We start from the raw sequence: 15,231 nt of genomic DNA on the forward strand, positions 1-15,231 counted from the left end.
CCCTAGATTTTGATGTAAAATTTCAAGATGTTTAACAGGGATCAAAGAAAATACCAGTTTCAGCCCTTGGTCCTGCTGTTTTGAATGCACCCCTGGTGAACCTGCGCTTGGCTCCACTCGCATGTCTGCCCAACGCCAACTAATGGCAGCGTCACTCTGAATGAAAGGACAGATTCGTATGGCCTTTCTGAACCTGGCCTGTTCACAAGCAGAGAGCCTGCTCTATGGAACACTGCGGGGCACAAAACAGTGAATGCAGGAGCAGCACCCTCCTGGGCCACAATCTGTCGCCACAGGATGTGCAGACAGCGCGGTGGTGCCTTCTGTGAGGTGTTCTTTAGGCCTCCCTGCACAGCCATCTGCCTGGACAGCCGCCCCATCCCCTGCCCAGAACACAAGAGCGGCCTGCTGCTCCTGAATCACGCTCAGATACCTATGAGGGAGGACCCACGAAACCACGCCAGGTACCTTCCCTTTGATACAGACATTAGTCATAACTCAGATCCTCGCGGGAGAGGGAAAAAAAAGCCAGTATTTTACTATCCACTAAGAGAAACGGACAGACTTTCACTTGTAAGAAGTCGCCTTTGGGATTTTTTTTTATTGTTGTTGTTATGCTACCTGTTACGAGCAGGAATAGGTGGAAACATGTATGCCAACCTGGCAGGGAGTATAAACTAAAACCACCCTTCTGCAGAGCAATCTGACAACACATACCAGGAGCATTCAAAATGTTTACACCACTTGACCCCATCCATGGTCCCAATTCTAGAACTTTATCCTTTGAAAATAATCAAGAAATACAGAACGGATGTTCCCCACAGCCATTCCTTAGAATAATGGAAGACAAGAGTATGCTACACAGACACTAAAAATGTTTCAAAGCATTGAGCAACAGGAAAATACTCAAGGTGGACAGAGGGTTATAAGCACCAGGTAATGCTTTCTCCAATTTTCTTTAGAATCCCTCCAAGCTCACATGAAAACGAGAGGAAAAGTTGGACCAGAACACAAAAGGTTAACAGAGGTTATCTTTAGGTAGTGGGATTCATTTTCTCCTTCATACTTTTCTAGATCTTCCAAACATTTTCCGATGTTTATCTGCAATAAACATGTATTATTTTTACAATTAAAAAGTAAGTTACAGGGATGTCTGGCTAGCTCAGTTGGTGGAGCACGGGACTCTCGATTTCAAGGCTCTGAGTTCAAGCCCCAAGTTGGGTGCAGAGATTCCTTAAAAATAAAATCTTAGGGGCGCCTGGGTGGCTCAGTCGGTTAAGCGTCCGACTTCAGCCAGGTCACGACCTCGCGGTCCGTGAGTTCGAGCCCCGCGTCAGGCTCTGGGCTGATGGCTCAGAGCCTGGAGCCTGTTTCCGATTCTGTGTCTCCCTCTCTCTCTGCCCCTCCCCCGTTCATGCTCTGTCTCTCTCTGTCCCCCCAAAAAATAAATAAACGTTGAAAAAAAAAATTAAAAAAAATAAAAGTAAGTTACAGGTGATTTTTTTTTTTTTTAAAGAAGATTTTGGCCCTGACTAGAAACAATGTAAAATTAATCTACTCTTCCGGGGCTAATTTAACTGCCCAAGTTTGTATGTGAGAAATCACAGAAATGACATGCTTTATCAGGGGTGCAGAAAAGGTGATGTTTTTCTCTACACTGTATCCACCATAGAGACTCAATAAATATCTGCTGATAAGTTAGCACACTCAAACTAAATTCAAGTAAAAAATCAAATTTTAATCGAATTCTTACAGCACTGGATAGGCCCTTACACACACCCAACTGAGCATGACCTTTACTATTTTTTTTTTTAATTTTTTTTAACGTTTATTTATTTTTGAGACAGAGAGAGACAGAGCATGAACGGGGGAGGGTCAGAGAGAGGGAGACACAGAATCTGAAACAGGCTCCAGGCTCTGAGCGGTCAGCACAGAGCCCGATGCGGGGCTCCAACTCACGGACCGCGAGATCATGACCTGAGCCGAAGTCGGACGCTTAACCGACTGAGCCACCCAGGCGCCCCAACTCTTTTATTTTTAACACACAGCAGCTTGGGCACAGAAATCCCCATTCCAACATACATTTTTAACATCAAACTGCTAGGATCCTCAAAGTATGCTTTTCACATCAAGTCTACACATTGAGTTTCTAAACAACCATCTCACAATGCTGGAGAGAGCAGGGGATTAATACCAAGTCTTACAACACATCTTAAGGGCAATAAAAATAAAATGCTCTCCCTTGAACCACAATAGGCCAGCTGACCTCATTCTCTTCACACTATCATGAGTCAACAGAGCTGCTAAAAGTCAGACTTTAAAACATCTCATTCAAGCTACAAATGAAACAAAGAACCTCTACTCTTTACCTCCTCCCTATCCTGTTTGACAGGTATAAAAAGGCACGTCTCCACAAAGGGGTTATCAGCTTCAACCTCAAAGGTGGGTAAAAACGAGTCGGAAAAGGCCAGAAGGCTCAAATCCACATACTCTGTCATTACATACGTGTTTCTTCAGAATGGGTTGCCCAGACCTACACTTTGCAGCCTGGCCTGGGTGTTCCCTCAGTATCCTGTCCTACCATACAAGACTTGTGCTTTGCGTGCCATCTGTCCCCAACACTCAGCTGCCTGAGGCCAGGGACAGTGTCCTGTGACCTCACCTCGCCCAGGGCCTGGTGGACAGAAGGCAGCAGTGGATGCCTGTCCACAGAAGGAATACAGCACCCATAGAGAGTTTTAACAGCCAGGAGGATGGAATGAGCAGGGAGAATCCACAGCTCTAGGCTCTTAGAATCTTTTATTTCATTTTATTTAAAGAGAAGCTATTTTTTTTTTAATGTTTATTTATGTTTGAGAGAGAGAGTGCAAGCAGGGGAGGGACAGAGAGAAACGATCTCTCAGAGGCAGAGCATCTGCCAGCGCAGAGCCCAACGCGGGGCTCGAACTCACGAACTGTGAGATCATGACCTGAGCCGAAGTCAGACACCTAACCCACTGAGCCACCCGAGAGCCCGGCTTTTACAATTTTTTATATCGGATAGTCAGGGAACATGTAGTTTGTGCAATGTAAGAAAGGGGCTGCGTGTGGGGCACAACCTCTTTGGAGAAAGCGATGGAGACTTTGACATGGCTCTAAAAAGTCAGCCACCGGGCACCTGGGTGGCTCAGTCGGTTAAACGTCCGACTTTGGCTCAGGTCACGATCTCGCGGTTCATGGGTTCAAGCCCCGCGTCGGGCTCTGTGCCAACAGCTCAGAGCCTGGAGCCTCCTTCGGATTCTGTGTCTCCCTCTCTCTCTCTGCCCCTCCCCTGCTCATGCTCTGTCTGTCTCTGTCTCTCAATAAATGTTAAGGGAAAAAAAATTTCTTTAAGTAGCTACAGGAAGGAGTTGTGTCTCACACCAGAAATCCCTTAGATGCCAGAACACCTGTGGCCATTCCGACTTTCCCAATAGCCAAAAAACAATCAAAGAGCCACTGAGTGACAGTTGTACACTTCAAGTCACTGGTCCCTCTTCCCAAATTTGGCCGATAGGCTCTTCATGGGAAAAACAAGTCGAATGAGACTTCTACGCAAGAAAGAGAGACGGAAGGAGGAGACAGATCTCTGTAAGTGTAGGGAGGGCATCTTCTCCGCTGAAGTTACAGACTCACTTATTGCTCAGTCATCCTGGGTTTATATCTGACTTCAAACTACACCATCAGTTCCCATAATCTCATCCCAAGCAGAAGCAAGTGCCAACTGAAGCAGTCTTGTAAAAACAGAAATGGCTTAGAATCACACAGACCTGGGTTTGAATCTCAGCCCCACTACAGACATGCTCAGTAACTTAGAAAGTGACTTCATTCTCAGAGCTCAGTTTCCTCATCTGAAAACCTGGGACATGACGTCTTAGCTCGCCCATGAAATGTGGGCACAGCACTGTGTCCAGAGACTGGCACACAGGAAGCACTTGGCCATCAATAGCTACCTTATAAAGCTCTGACAGAGGGAAAGACTGAGTGAGTCAAAATTTACATCAGAGGAGAAAAGCAACATTTAAACCCAATGTACAATTTAATTCCCCAATTATACACCTGACCCTAAAGCATGCTTCTGCATCTGCTCTCTCTGGCATACTCAGATGAAATGCAGCCAAAAATGACAGAAAGCCTCCAAGCCTGGGAGTCTGGAGACCCGAACAGTTATCAGGTCATCTCTACCTCGCCACATACCCTGGTCAAGGCACTTCACTTCTCTGGATCTCCTTATCTAACACATTAAAGGGCTGAATCTGTTCTTCTGATTATCAAGATTGATGTAAATGTCATTTTTGTCATGAACCGTAAATCCACATTCCCCAGACTTGGGAAACACCGACAGGAAGCAAAGTTTTCACATGGCACATATTCAGGTTAATGATGATTCTGAATTCCAAGCCCCGACTGTTATTTCCACAGACACTAGGGCTTGGCTATGAACTATTCTCCATGGGTTTGTCCATCCGTAACAGCTGTCCACATTAGAGCTTTCTCAATACTCAGTGTTTTGTCAAGTAAAGAACGTCTACAGACCCTTATAATGCCACGTATCCTGCCCCTTAACATGCATGCACACAGGTTACTCGCATACAGCCTGGAGTAATCATACCAGTGGTCCACCACAACCAGAGAGACGTCCATTCTTGCCATCTAATGCCAAGTAACTTTCTGGAAATAACAACCAAAAAGGAAAGATAATCCCAGAATTTATTAGGCAAGCCAAAGGAAGTTACTCATCAATTAATCCAAGCCCAGTAAGACCCACTGCCTGCCTGATATCGATTCTAAATCCATCATTCAGTCACGAAATATTAAGTGTCTGACAAGTGGCAGACACTGGGGACCCAGAGATGGATCCAGGGATGAGCAAAAATAAACAGACCATGCCCATGGGGTCAAGGTCCACAAGAGGAGGTGTGAGGGGCTGTTCAAGGCATTTCAACATCAAAAGATGCCCCATTTCGTTTTCCAGTAAATGATGAGAAGGAACACATTTACAATCTGCTCTCGCACATGCTGCATTCAGATCGTCACCTTCTTGCACTCCACCCTCTAGATGCAAAAAATTCTTTGAGTCACCATTTTCTCACTTCACCCAAGGATAATGCGTTTAACTAGTACCAGATGGATGCACAGGAGAGAAGTTATTCGTTACAGACAATGGATGTCTTAGGAACCAAGGGCTCAATTCTGTGGGGAAACCCACTTGGGAAGGATTATCATGCATCCATACACATCTATCACTATGAGTGACTGTGGACTCCAAAAACAATATGGGGTCTGGTACAAAACAGAGTTTTGGTAAACATTTATTGGATGAATATGCTCCACGGAGACACACAAACCTGGAGACTTCTCTACAACTCTTGCCAGCCTGGGTCCCACATCACTCCAAATTCTTAGTAATGGACTATTTGATGATGAGTATCAGGTTAGTGCTTCTCTTTTTCCTCTTGGGGAGGAAGGGCATCACAGAACCCCCCAAGAGGCAAAATTGTGTACCTTCTCAGGAAAACAGAAGTGCACATACACAAGTGCAGGTGCATGTAATTGTGCGTAGTCTGTGACCCTCAGGTTAAGAACCCCTATTCTTAGAAATGAGACTCAATTAATGTCCAAATCTAACCAGCCACGTTCGATTTATTTGGCAAAAATACGAGCAAAGGGGCCAGACGGGCCTGGGTTTCCATCCAGGTTTTATCATTTGCCAGCTATGTGAGGTTCGAGAAGTCACATCGCCTTTCTCGGCCTCGGCTTCCTCGTCTGTAAAATGGGTTAAGAGTAGTTGCTAATTCCAGTTAAAGTCAGGATGAGATGAGCAAACACACGACGTGCTTGGCACGGTGCCCTGTGTGCACAAGATGGCGGCCATCACCACTTCCCCTCTAGTCTGCAGAATCTACGCTTGCCTCCCGCTACCATCTGCACCTCCGTTCAGAGCTGCATTAACAGCTCCCATGGGATCTTGGGGAACAAGGCAGAAAACGAGAGCCCCTGAGAACTCATGAGGTCACAAAACATAGCCCTAACGTTTTCCCCCAAATCAACTGCTTGGTTTTAACCTATGAAGGCCCTTCTGACAGACAGTCGGCAATCTCTTTCTGTGTAAATCCAAGTCAGCTGCCAGCACACAATTGTTCTATTAGGCCAAGTCAATTTTTAGAGGCAGGCCTGTTCACTTCAAATGGAGATGAAAAGCAAAGTGTTTGATCAAATACCGAACTGCAGAACCACACTGACAGGGAAACAAGGCAGAGGAATCAGTTTCCTAAAATTATTCTCTGTGATACCCTTGGTTAATATTGGATATTTAAGGATGTCACTCAGCCCTTCTGACCTACCACCCAGCTTCCCCCAGCTTCCATAGCTAAAGGCACTGGCTGGGGTCTTAAATGTTCTCAGCTCGCCTCTGCTTTCAAGACCATTCAACACTTAACCCAGGCTCCAGAAAGGCCAATTTTAAAGTTACACAAAACCTATCATTCAGACTCCTTCTACAAATGAATTTCTCAAGCCTTTCTAAATATTTGACTTCAAGGGAAAAAAATGCATTTCCACTTTAAAACAATCTTTCATCTCTAGCGATGCAAATTTTCTTTGTTTGTTTAACCAATCCAGATACCACCAGCCAGTGTTTAATCGGGCCTTTATTTAACATCGCTAACCATGTGAGTTGCACAGCCAAGTCTGAAAGTTTCAGATAATGATCTCATAATAGCAACAAATTGGTTCAAAGATGAAATATGTATCAATATATCTAAGAACCCTTTAAAGTTCCACACGTTAGAATGACAGGACTGTAATTAATTCCTCCAGCATTCAGACTGTATGCCTGACATTCTTACAAGCAAATGGATTTCAATGCTGCATGAATAATATAATTAATAGCATTTCATATCCACATACTGTTTTCACAGCTTTCACAGATGAAGATGTCAAAAAAAAAAATCTCTCTTCTTAACAGAGCACACTGGTGACCTTGGGAAAGTTATTTAAGCCTAAAACGCACAAGCAGAGAACCAAGAATCCTGTGACTAATCCCAAGGTTTGAATTACTATCTCGCTCTGACACTGACACACACACACACACACACACACACACACACACACACACACTCTTAACCCAGTCTCCCCCTCCCCTTCCATGCAAATGACCAACAGGTACTCTAATTAGAAGTATCTGGGGCAAACCAGACTGTGACAAGGTATCTCCTGTCACTGTATATAATAGGGAGGGGGAAAAACAGTAACAAACCAATTTCCTATCTTAGAACACTTAAAGTAAAGAGACTCTCAAACAGATCTTTTTCTCCCCTTAACCATGAACAACAGTGCTACCGAACCCCACTGGAAAAAACAAAACGCCATGTTGCAATGCTGCTATTAAGTTTTAGTTATAGGAGAATGAACTCTGCTCTGAAGACCATAAAATATTAAATAGCAAATCACGCAGGGTTATTTTAAGACAGTAAATAAAAGGAGGTTTGAAAAGTTCAACAAGGCGCTTAGAAAACATGATTAATCTGAAGCTGAACACCAATGTGTTCCTTCTACATTGTCATTTTTCATACAAAATGTTACATTCCCTCTCAGCAGTCCTGAAACACCAGCTTTCCTTACAAAAACATTTTTCAGGGCTGACAGGGGCCACACCAGTTACTTCAGTCGAGCAGTATGCAAATAACTAATAAAAACATGCCAGCCTCTGCATACACACAGCCCTGAAAGCCATGCTGAGTTCCCTCCATCTGGGCACCCATGAGGTTCAGCGAGTAGGCCCCTGCAATAAAGTTATTAAAGATATGGAGAACACCAAGAAATGACTATTCAGACAGCTCAGATAAACTCACCAACACTGTGCAGTTATAAAGGAATTAAGGACACCTATTAGTGATTGCTTAACAGGTCAACTTATTAAATACCATTTAAGTCATTTTTCTTTACTTAGCAATTGTTGACTGAATTTTTTTTTTTTTTTTTTTTTTGGCTAGGCTAATGGACTACAAAAGAGATAAGCACTTCAAAAAGATTCAAAAGGGAATAGATTCCTTCTGCCAAATTCACACATTCTCTCTACTCACAAGGATAAAATAGCTACAAACGGTGTGTTTAAACTGCTAATTTTGTATTAAATGGTGAACCCAAGATTATCTCCAAAGCACAGCACTACCCATAATGGAGAGCCAGCCAGACAAACTACGGTGGAGAAAGAGTATAAGTTAAAACACTGCAGATAAAAATCACAAACTTCAGAAGTCTCCTTCAAATAGTGAAGTGCCACATTAAAACATCTTTTCTCTTAGAAGGCTGTAAATCAAACATTTCTAAAGCCATCAAGGCACACTGAAAACCTCAAAGAGGAGTTACAAGGAGCAAGCTTTAAGATCCAAACTATTCTTGAAGGCTGCAACTGAAATGTGTAGGAATCTTCAAAAGACCATCTTCTCTAAAGCTTATAAACTAAAGGCCATAATTATAACATTAGCAAGGAAAAACGTGCAAAAGCCTTTAACATATGTAGTCACAGGACTCAAACATGTGTTTCCCCTTTTATTTACCCTGCAGAAGTTTAAGATGGGGATAAGAGCTCTGTGAGGCAAGGCTGCTGATTAATCGCTTGGCAGGGATGCCTCCCCCAGCTTTGTAAGGACACACCTCTAAGGAGCCAAGTTGCACAGCTCCCTGCCTACCCACCTAGGGCTCTACCCACCTAGGGCTCTGAGTATGCACCGCGGGAGGAGAAAGGAAGAAGCTGCTATGCAATCATCCATACGCTTCCCTTCTCTTCATTCATAACTCATCCAAGAGTAAAGCACAGAAGGCCCAAAGCTTAGAAGTCTGCAGACATCCCATCGCCTCCAAAAAGGCTCCAAAACAAGCCAACCATTTCAAATCGCCCGCATCCGAGGCATGCATATTAACCGCCCTAAGTGGGCTGGCAGTCTACTAACAAGTTGATAAAATCATAGCCAAGGAAGCGGGAAGGCATCTACCCAGCTCAGCGACCGCAGAGGCTTCAGCTCGGCCCCACCTCCAAAGTGTAGGCACAGCTTAAAGCTCTCCCCAGTCAGCTTCCTTTGGACACAGACCTCTCTCATTGGGAGCAAGGTGGGGAGGCCCTGTCAGTGAGCAACCCTGTCTCCCCATTTCCAGGCCCTCCGCAGAAGTCCTTGGCCCAGGAGCGGGCAGGCAGTCTCCCTCCCACCCTCTGTAATCTGAGGCACGCAGCGAAGGCTGCCTTCTACGGCCACTCCAGGGCACTCGCGATCCCCACTCTCCGGCCAGCTCCCCCTGCTTTCCTTGCCTGCTGCTGCTTGTCCACAGCCCTGCAGGGAGGTCAGCGCCCAGGTGAGTGAGGCTGGCGGCAGGTTCCAGAAAAGAACCTAATGGTGTACGGCCTCTCAGACAAACCTTGGCTACTCCCAAAAAGAACGTGCAAGGATGGAAAGCAAAGCCTGCAACCTGAAACAAGCCACCCCATCCTTCATCGCTCATCTTCCCAAAGTTGGCATTCAACAGGTAGTTCCAGGACTTCCACCTGAGGCAAATCGAATGCCCAACCGGCCCAAGGGGGGCCGTCCCAACGTGGGTACCAGACCCGGGGTCTCCCTCCCGCTCCCCCCGGACCCGCAGGAGACCAAGCCCCCACGTGCGTTCGCCCCCCGCTGCGGCGCCCCGGAGGCCGCGTCCCGCCCGCCGGCCGGGGAAGGATGCCGCCGGCCTCCTCGCCGCCCCTCCCGCCCGCCCGCCCGCCAGCCCGCGGCGGGGTCGGCGGGCGCAGCCCCCGGAGCCATCTTGTGGCGGCGCGGGGCCCGGGCGGCGGGCAGCTACCTGCACGATCTCGCCCTCCGCGCTGAGCGTGGCCCCGGCCCGCGAGAAGCGGCCCGTGAGGCCGGTGGTGTAGGTGGTGTAGTCGCCGCTCGGGCTCGACTCGAACAGCACCACCTCCACAAACGCCGTCTCCTTGGCCCGCGCCGCGCCGGGCCCCGCGGCCGCCAGCAGCAGCCCGAGCAGCAGCGGCAGCGGCGGCGGCGGCGGCAGGCGGCGGCCGCGGGGGCCGCGGGGGCGGCGGCGGAGGCGGTGGCGGCGGCGGCCCGGGGCCCCTGGGCGCCCGCCCGAGCGCGGCCTCATGGTCCTGCGGCGGGAGGGCGCGGAGGGCGGGCGCGGCCGAGCATAGTCGCGGGCCGGCGGAGGACCGAGCGCGGGCGGACGCCTCACAGCCCCATCGCGGCGGCGGCGGCGGCTTTGTGGGTCGCAGGCTCGGCTCGGCTCCCCCGGCCGTCGCGCCGCGGCCCTTTCATCTGCTCCACGTGAGGGGTTATCCCCGCCCCGGCAACGTCGTGACCCGCTCTCCCCTCCCTCCCCGCACTCGACCGCCGCGGCCGCCGGGGGGGAGCGGGAAGGCGGGGCAGGCGCGGCGGGGGGCGGCCCGACGGCCGGACACGCCCCCGCGCTCGCCCCGCCCCCTCGCCCCGCCCCGCCCCTCGCCGCCTGCGCCCCACCCCATTGTTCTCGCCCCGCCCACCGCCCGCCGTCTTGCTCCGCCCCATCGTCCTCGCTCCGCCCCCTCCCACCGTCCCTACCCCGCCCCCTCGTTCTCGCTCCGCCCTAACGCTCTAGCTCCACCCCTTCGTCCGCGCTCCGCCCTCGGCGGCAGACATTTCTCCTTACGGTTGCCAGAGTTCGGCGGGAACCCGGACAGCATCCTGCTCCCGGGCGACTGCATTCTCTCTGGAGGCCCCACGCCTCCTGGTCCGGTGTGGTAGTTAGGGCCTTGTCCTTCCCGGCTCTGCGACCCCAATCCACAGTTCCTGGGAGCCCGCACCCGGCTCTCCACTCTCACCCCCACCTCGAATGGGATCGAATGAGAAAGGCCCCCGCGGGTCAGGGCCGTTTGCAACTCAGCCTTGCAGGGCAGCGTGTGGTTCTGCACCGGTGTCACTAAGACAGTTACTCTCAACTGTTTGGTGGTGGGGGGCAGCGAGGGGAGGCTTTTAGCCGTTGGATTCTGATGGAGTTCATCTTTCTGCAGCCCCAGAGACTGTAACTCAAACAGCCCCCAGAGGGGTTCTGAAACAGTCTATCCGTGTGCAGAAGGCCAGAGGATTCCAACACCATCACTCTTTATGCACAGAATGATGGCTGCCAAATTAATGTACCAAAGACATGCTCCAGGTCCCAGAGGTCCCCAATCTCCCAGAAGATAAACTTTCAACAACCTGCTCCTCTTTGGAGCATGCCTTTTTCTTCGTCATCTAGTCCTATGAGAATCGAACCCCTCAAAACTGGGATTCAATTCCCACTTCCCCCGTGGAGTTTTCTTTCTTTCAGCAAAATGGCTTTGTTCAGATATTAGCAAATATTTGGTTAGGATGATCTGCTTCTACTTGCTACCACACCCAAAATATTAAAAAGACGAAAAGAAAAGAAAACTCATTGAGCATTGTCTTGAATAAACAACTTACCAAGGTTACATTTTAAAATAGAAAAAATATTTTCAAAATGTGGAATAGAAAATACATGAAAAAACCCATGGATCTGCGTTGCCGCATTTGGACCACCCAGAGTTTCTGCTTAGGAGGGAGGCACCTGGGAAAGCAGGGCTTTGCATATACAGCAGCCTCTTAGTTTCCTCAGAATCAAGCCTAACCGGTGCCGGCTGGATCTGGGCAACATCAGTCCTGAAATCTCCCCAGAGGTGGCACAGTCCAGTCATTAAAAGGGAAGTCAATTACTACAGCCCACCCATGACAACTGCAATATTTAAAATTCAAGGTTACCATCCACTGATGAATGAGTCAACAAAAACAGTATATCCATATAATGGAATGAAGTACTGATACAAGCTACAACATGAATGAACATTAGGGTAAGTGAAAGAGGCCAGTCACAAAGGACCACATAGTGTGTGATTCCATTTATATGAAATGTCCAGAATAGGCAAATCTACAGAGACAGAAAGTAAATTAGTGGTTGCCAAGAGGCTGAAGGGAGGCAGGAATGGGTAGTGACTGCTAATGGGTTTCTTTCAGGGGTGATGAAAATGTTCTGGAATTAGATAATGCTGATGGTTGCACAACTCTGTAAATATACTAAAACCCACTGAATTATACACTGTAAAATGATGAATTTAATGGTATGCCAATTATATCTCAATACAGTTGTTAAAAAAATTCAAAGTCTTGGGGCGCCTGGGTGGCGCAGTCGGTTAAGCGCCCGACTTCAGCCAGGTCACGATCTCGCGGTCCGTGAGTTCGAGCCCCGCGTCGGGCTCTGGGCTGATGGCTCGGAGCCTGGAGCCTGTTTCCGATTCTGTGTCTCCCTCTCTCTCTGCCCCTCCCCCGTTCATGCTCTGTCTCTCTCTGTCCCAAAAATAAATAAACATTGAAAAAAAAATTAAAAAAAAAATTCAAAGTCTTTAGTGGTATTTTCATGCAAACACACACACACACACACACACACACACACATATACACACGGGATACTGTGTAAGGATATTCTCTACTCTTTGAAGGCTCACACCCTCAGTACCCAGGCTGCTCTATTTAAAATGGTAGTGTGTCCCCGTCCCCAAATCCCAATCTCCCTTAGTCGGCCACCCCCCTGGCATTTATCACCTTCTAACATACGAAATAATTTGCTTATTTATTTTTGTCTCTCTTCCACGCCCCACATACACACATGCCAGAGAACAAACTCTATAATGGCAAGGATCTTGTCTTGGTCACTGACTTAGGCCAAGGCTGCCTGGCCCAGAGTAGGCACTCAATACATATTTGTTGCATGAATTAATGACTAAATGAATGAGTGATAAGCTCATCGTTTTGTATCCCTCCCATTTTCCAGGACATTTGGGGCAGCTTGTTAACTAACAGCTGTTTAGGAGCACTGGACTTCATGGGACCAAAATAAATTCTGAATGTGGAGAAGGGCAGCAATCCTTCCTCTTAAGGATTGCGATAAAGAAAACCCAGACAAGGGTCAAAAAAGAAACTGGCTTCAATATTTAAAACTCTGCTTAAAAGAAATACATGGTTAATTAAACACAGGCCAGCAACACAAAGGTAACACAATTCATCTCTCACCAGTGTAAAGCTGTTTAGAAATGGAGATACTTAGTGAGTAATGAAATTTCACCAAAATCTGATGGGCAGTGAGGGGAGATGGGAAATAACTTCAAATGGGAGATAAGACCCATTGGCTAGGGTAAGTGAATCAAGTGATAGGAGTGAAGAGAAGTAGTACTCATTCATTATTTTTCGTGGAACATCCCTAGTTAGGCCATCCTGAGCGTAACTTATCTTGTGCTCTTCTCTGCTTATCAGACGCAGCTCAGATGAAAATAACCAAGAACAGGTGCATCAGCATCAGTTAAAGGTGCCAGATCTTTGGTAAATCTCATTGACTTAGGCCAAAAACCTCACAAAGCTTTGGGAAACTTTCTGCCATCGAAGTTCTATTTAAATGACCAAATGGGGGGCACCTGGGTGGCTCAGTCAGTAAAGCATCCGATTTCAGTTCAGGTCATGATCTTGCAGTCCGTGGGTTCCAGCCCCACGTCAGGCTCTGTGCTGACAGCTCGGAGCCAGGAGCCTGCTTCAGAATCTGTGTCTCCCTTTCTCTCTGTCCCTCCTCCGCTTGTGCTCGGTTTCTCTCTCAAAAATGAACATAAACAAATAAATAAATAAATAACCAAATAGGGAAGTATCCTTTAGTATCTAAAGAAACTATATCTGTGCTAAATAAAAAGACATGGATATTCACTGCAGTATTATTTTTAATAATAAAAGGCAAGAAATAACCTAAATGTCCATCAATAGGGAATTAGTTAAATAAATTATGGTATACTCGCTTAACATATAAGAGAGCCCATATTGAATAGCCATTTAAAAAATAAAGAACCAGGTGCTTGGGTGGCTCAGTCAGTTAAGCATCCCACTTCGGCTCAGGTCATGATCTTGCAGTCTGTGAGTTCAAGTCCCACGTCCGGCTCTGTGCTGACAGCTCAGAGCCTGAATCCTGCTTCAGATTCTGTGTCTCCCTCTCTCTCTCTGCCTCTTCCCCACTCATGCTCCATCTCTCTCTCTCTCTCTTTCAAAAATAAATTAAAAAACATAAAAAAATAAAGAACTTATATTGAATGATCTTCAATATATACTGCTAAGTGAAAAAGATGTGTATATGCTATGTTACAATAGATGGGAGTGGGTAAGTAGACAACATATTCATGAAGGTTTGCAAACATTAACTATGTGTGGAAGGAGACATAAGAAATGAATAAACAGTTGCCTCTGAAGAGGCATCTGGGTGACTGGGAGGCAGGGAAAGGAGGGAGACCTATTTTTCCCTGTATACCCTTTGTACCTATTGAATTAGCTCCATGAGCATATGCTACCTATTCAAAGGTAATAAAATAGACTGGCCTACTAAATCAATAGATGATAACATTCATGTTCTATATGCAAACATATTTATTCAATAAACTTGACTGAACACCTACTACGTGTCACTGGAATACGAAAAGGGATTGGCCTATAGTTATGGAAGATGCTAGCATTACGGAAAACTAACACAGGACCTCTCAGTACTACTTTTGCAACTTCTTCTAATTATTTGCAAATAAAAACTAAATTTAAAAATACTGGATGAGCCAATCCCTGTAACCAAGTAGTTTCTTTCCTTTCTTCCCTCCTTCTGCAAACACTTATTACTGTATGGGACAGAGAAATCCTACAGCGTGATGATAGAAAGCACTTTCTTTTACAAAGTAATTCTGCGAGTTTTTAAACGCCTCTTGCTTCGTTAAGGTGACTCAAATTTGAAACTTGCTAGCATTCTTCCACAGTATTTATATCTATTTCTGTAAACTTTCATTGATTGTATTTAAACATCATATAATTCTCTTGAAAGGTACAATAGATATTCTACAGACAAGTAGTGGCAATGCTTTCAAAACTCTTAGAAGTGTCTCTTCCACCTTTGAAGTATACCATCAATCTATGTCTACTTTGAGCCTTGAGGCAGAAGGCCAATCTGGGCCCCGATTCATCAGTGGTTTAAACCCTGCTTCAACCTGTCCCTGATTTGCAATGGCCACCCAACCAGGAGTCACAAATTCAAACAATGCTCCAGGGGCCATGCAGGGAATGTGACTGAGTGAGGTGGCCAGGTGTAAGCTAAAATAACCCCCAGTGAGAAGGTAAATGGCAA

The 15,231-nt window shown here is 46.8% G+C and overlaps 1 protein-coding gene across 1 annotated transcript in view; it reads right to left on the reverse strand.

The window, feature by feature from the left end:
- Positions 1-10,452, reverse strand: part of ZNRF3 (zinc and ring finger 3) — a 156,734-nt gene extending 146,282 nt beyond the window's left edge. Inside the window, exon 1 of the mRNA XM_045458544.1 lies at positions 9,853-10,452. Coding sequence (XP_045314500.1) covers positions 9,853-10,152 — 300 coding nt within the window. The 5' untranslated portion in view covers positions 10,153-10,452. The remainder of the gene's footprint in view (positions 1-9,852) is intronic.
- Between the last annotated feature and the right edge of the window lie 4,779 nt (positions 10,453-15,231).

This window comes from Leopardus geoffroyi, chromosome D3 (assembly GCF_018350155.1).
Source record: "Leopardus geoffroyi isolate Oge1 chromosome D3, O.geoffroyi_Oge1_pat1.0, whole genome shotgun sequence".
NCBI classification, from domain to species: Eukaryota; Metazoa; Chordata; class Mammalia; order Carnivora; family Felidae; genus Leopardus; species Leopardus geoffroyi.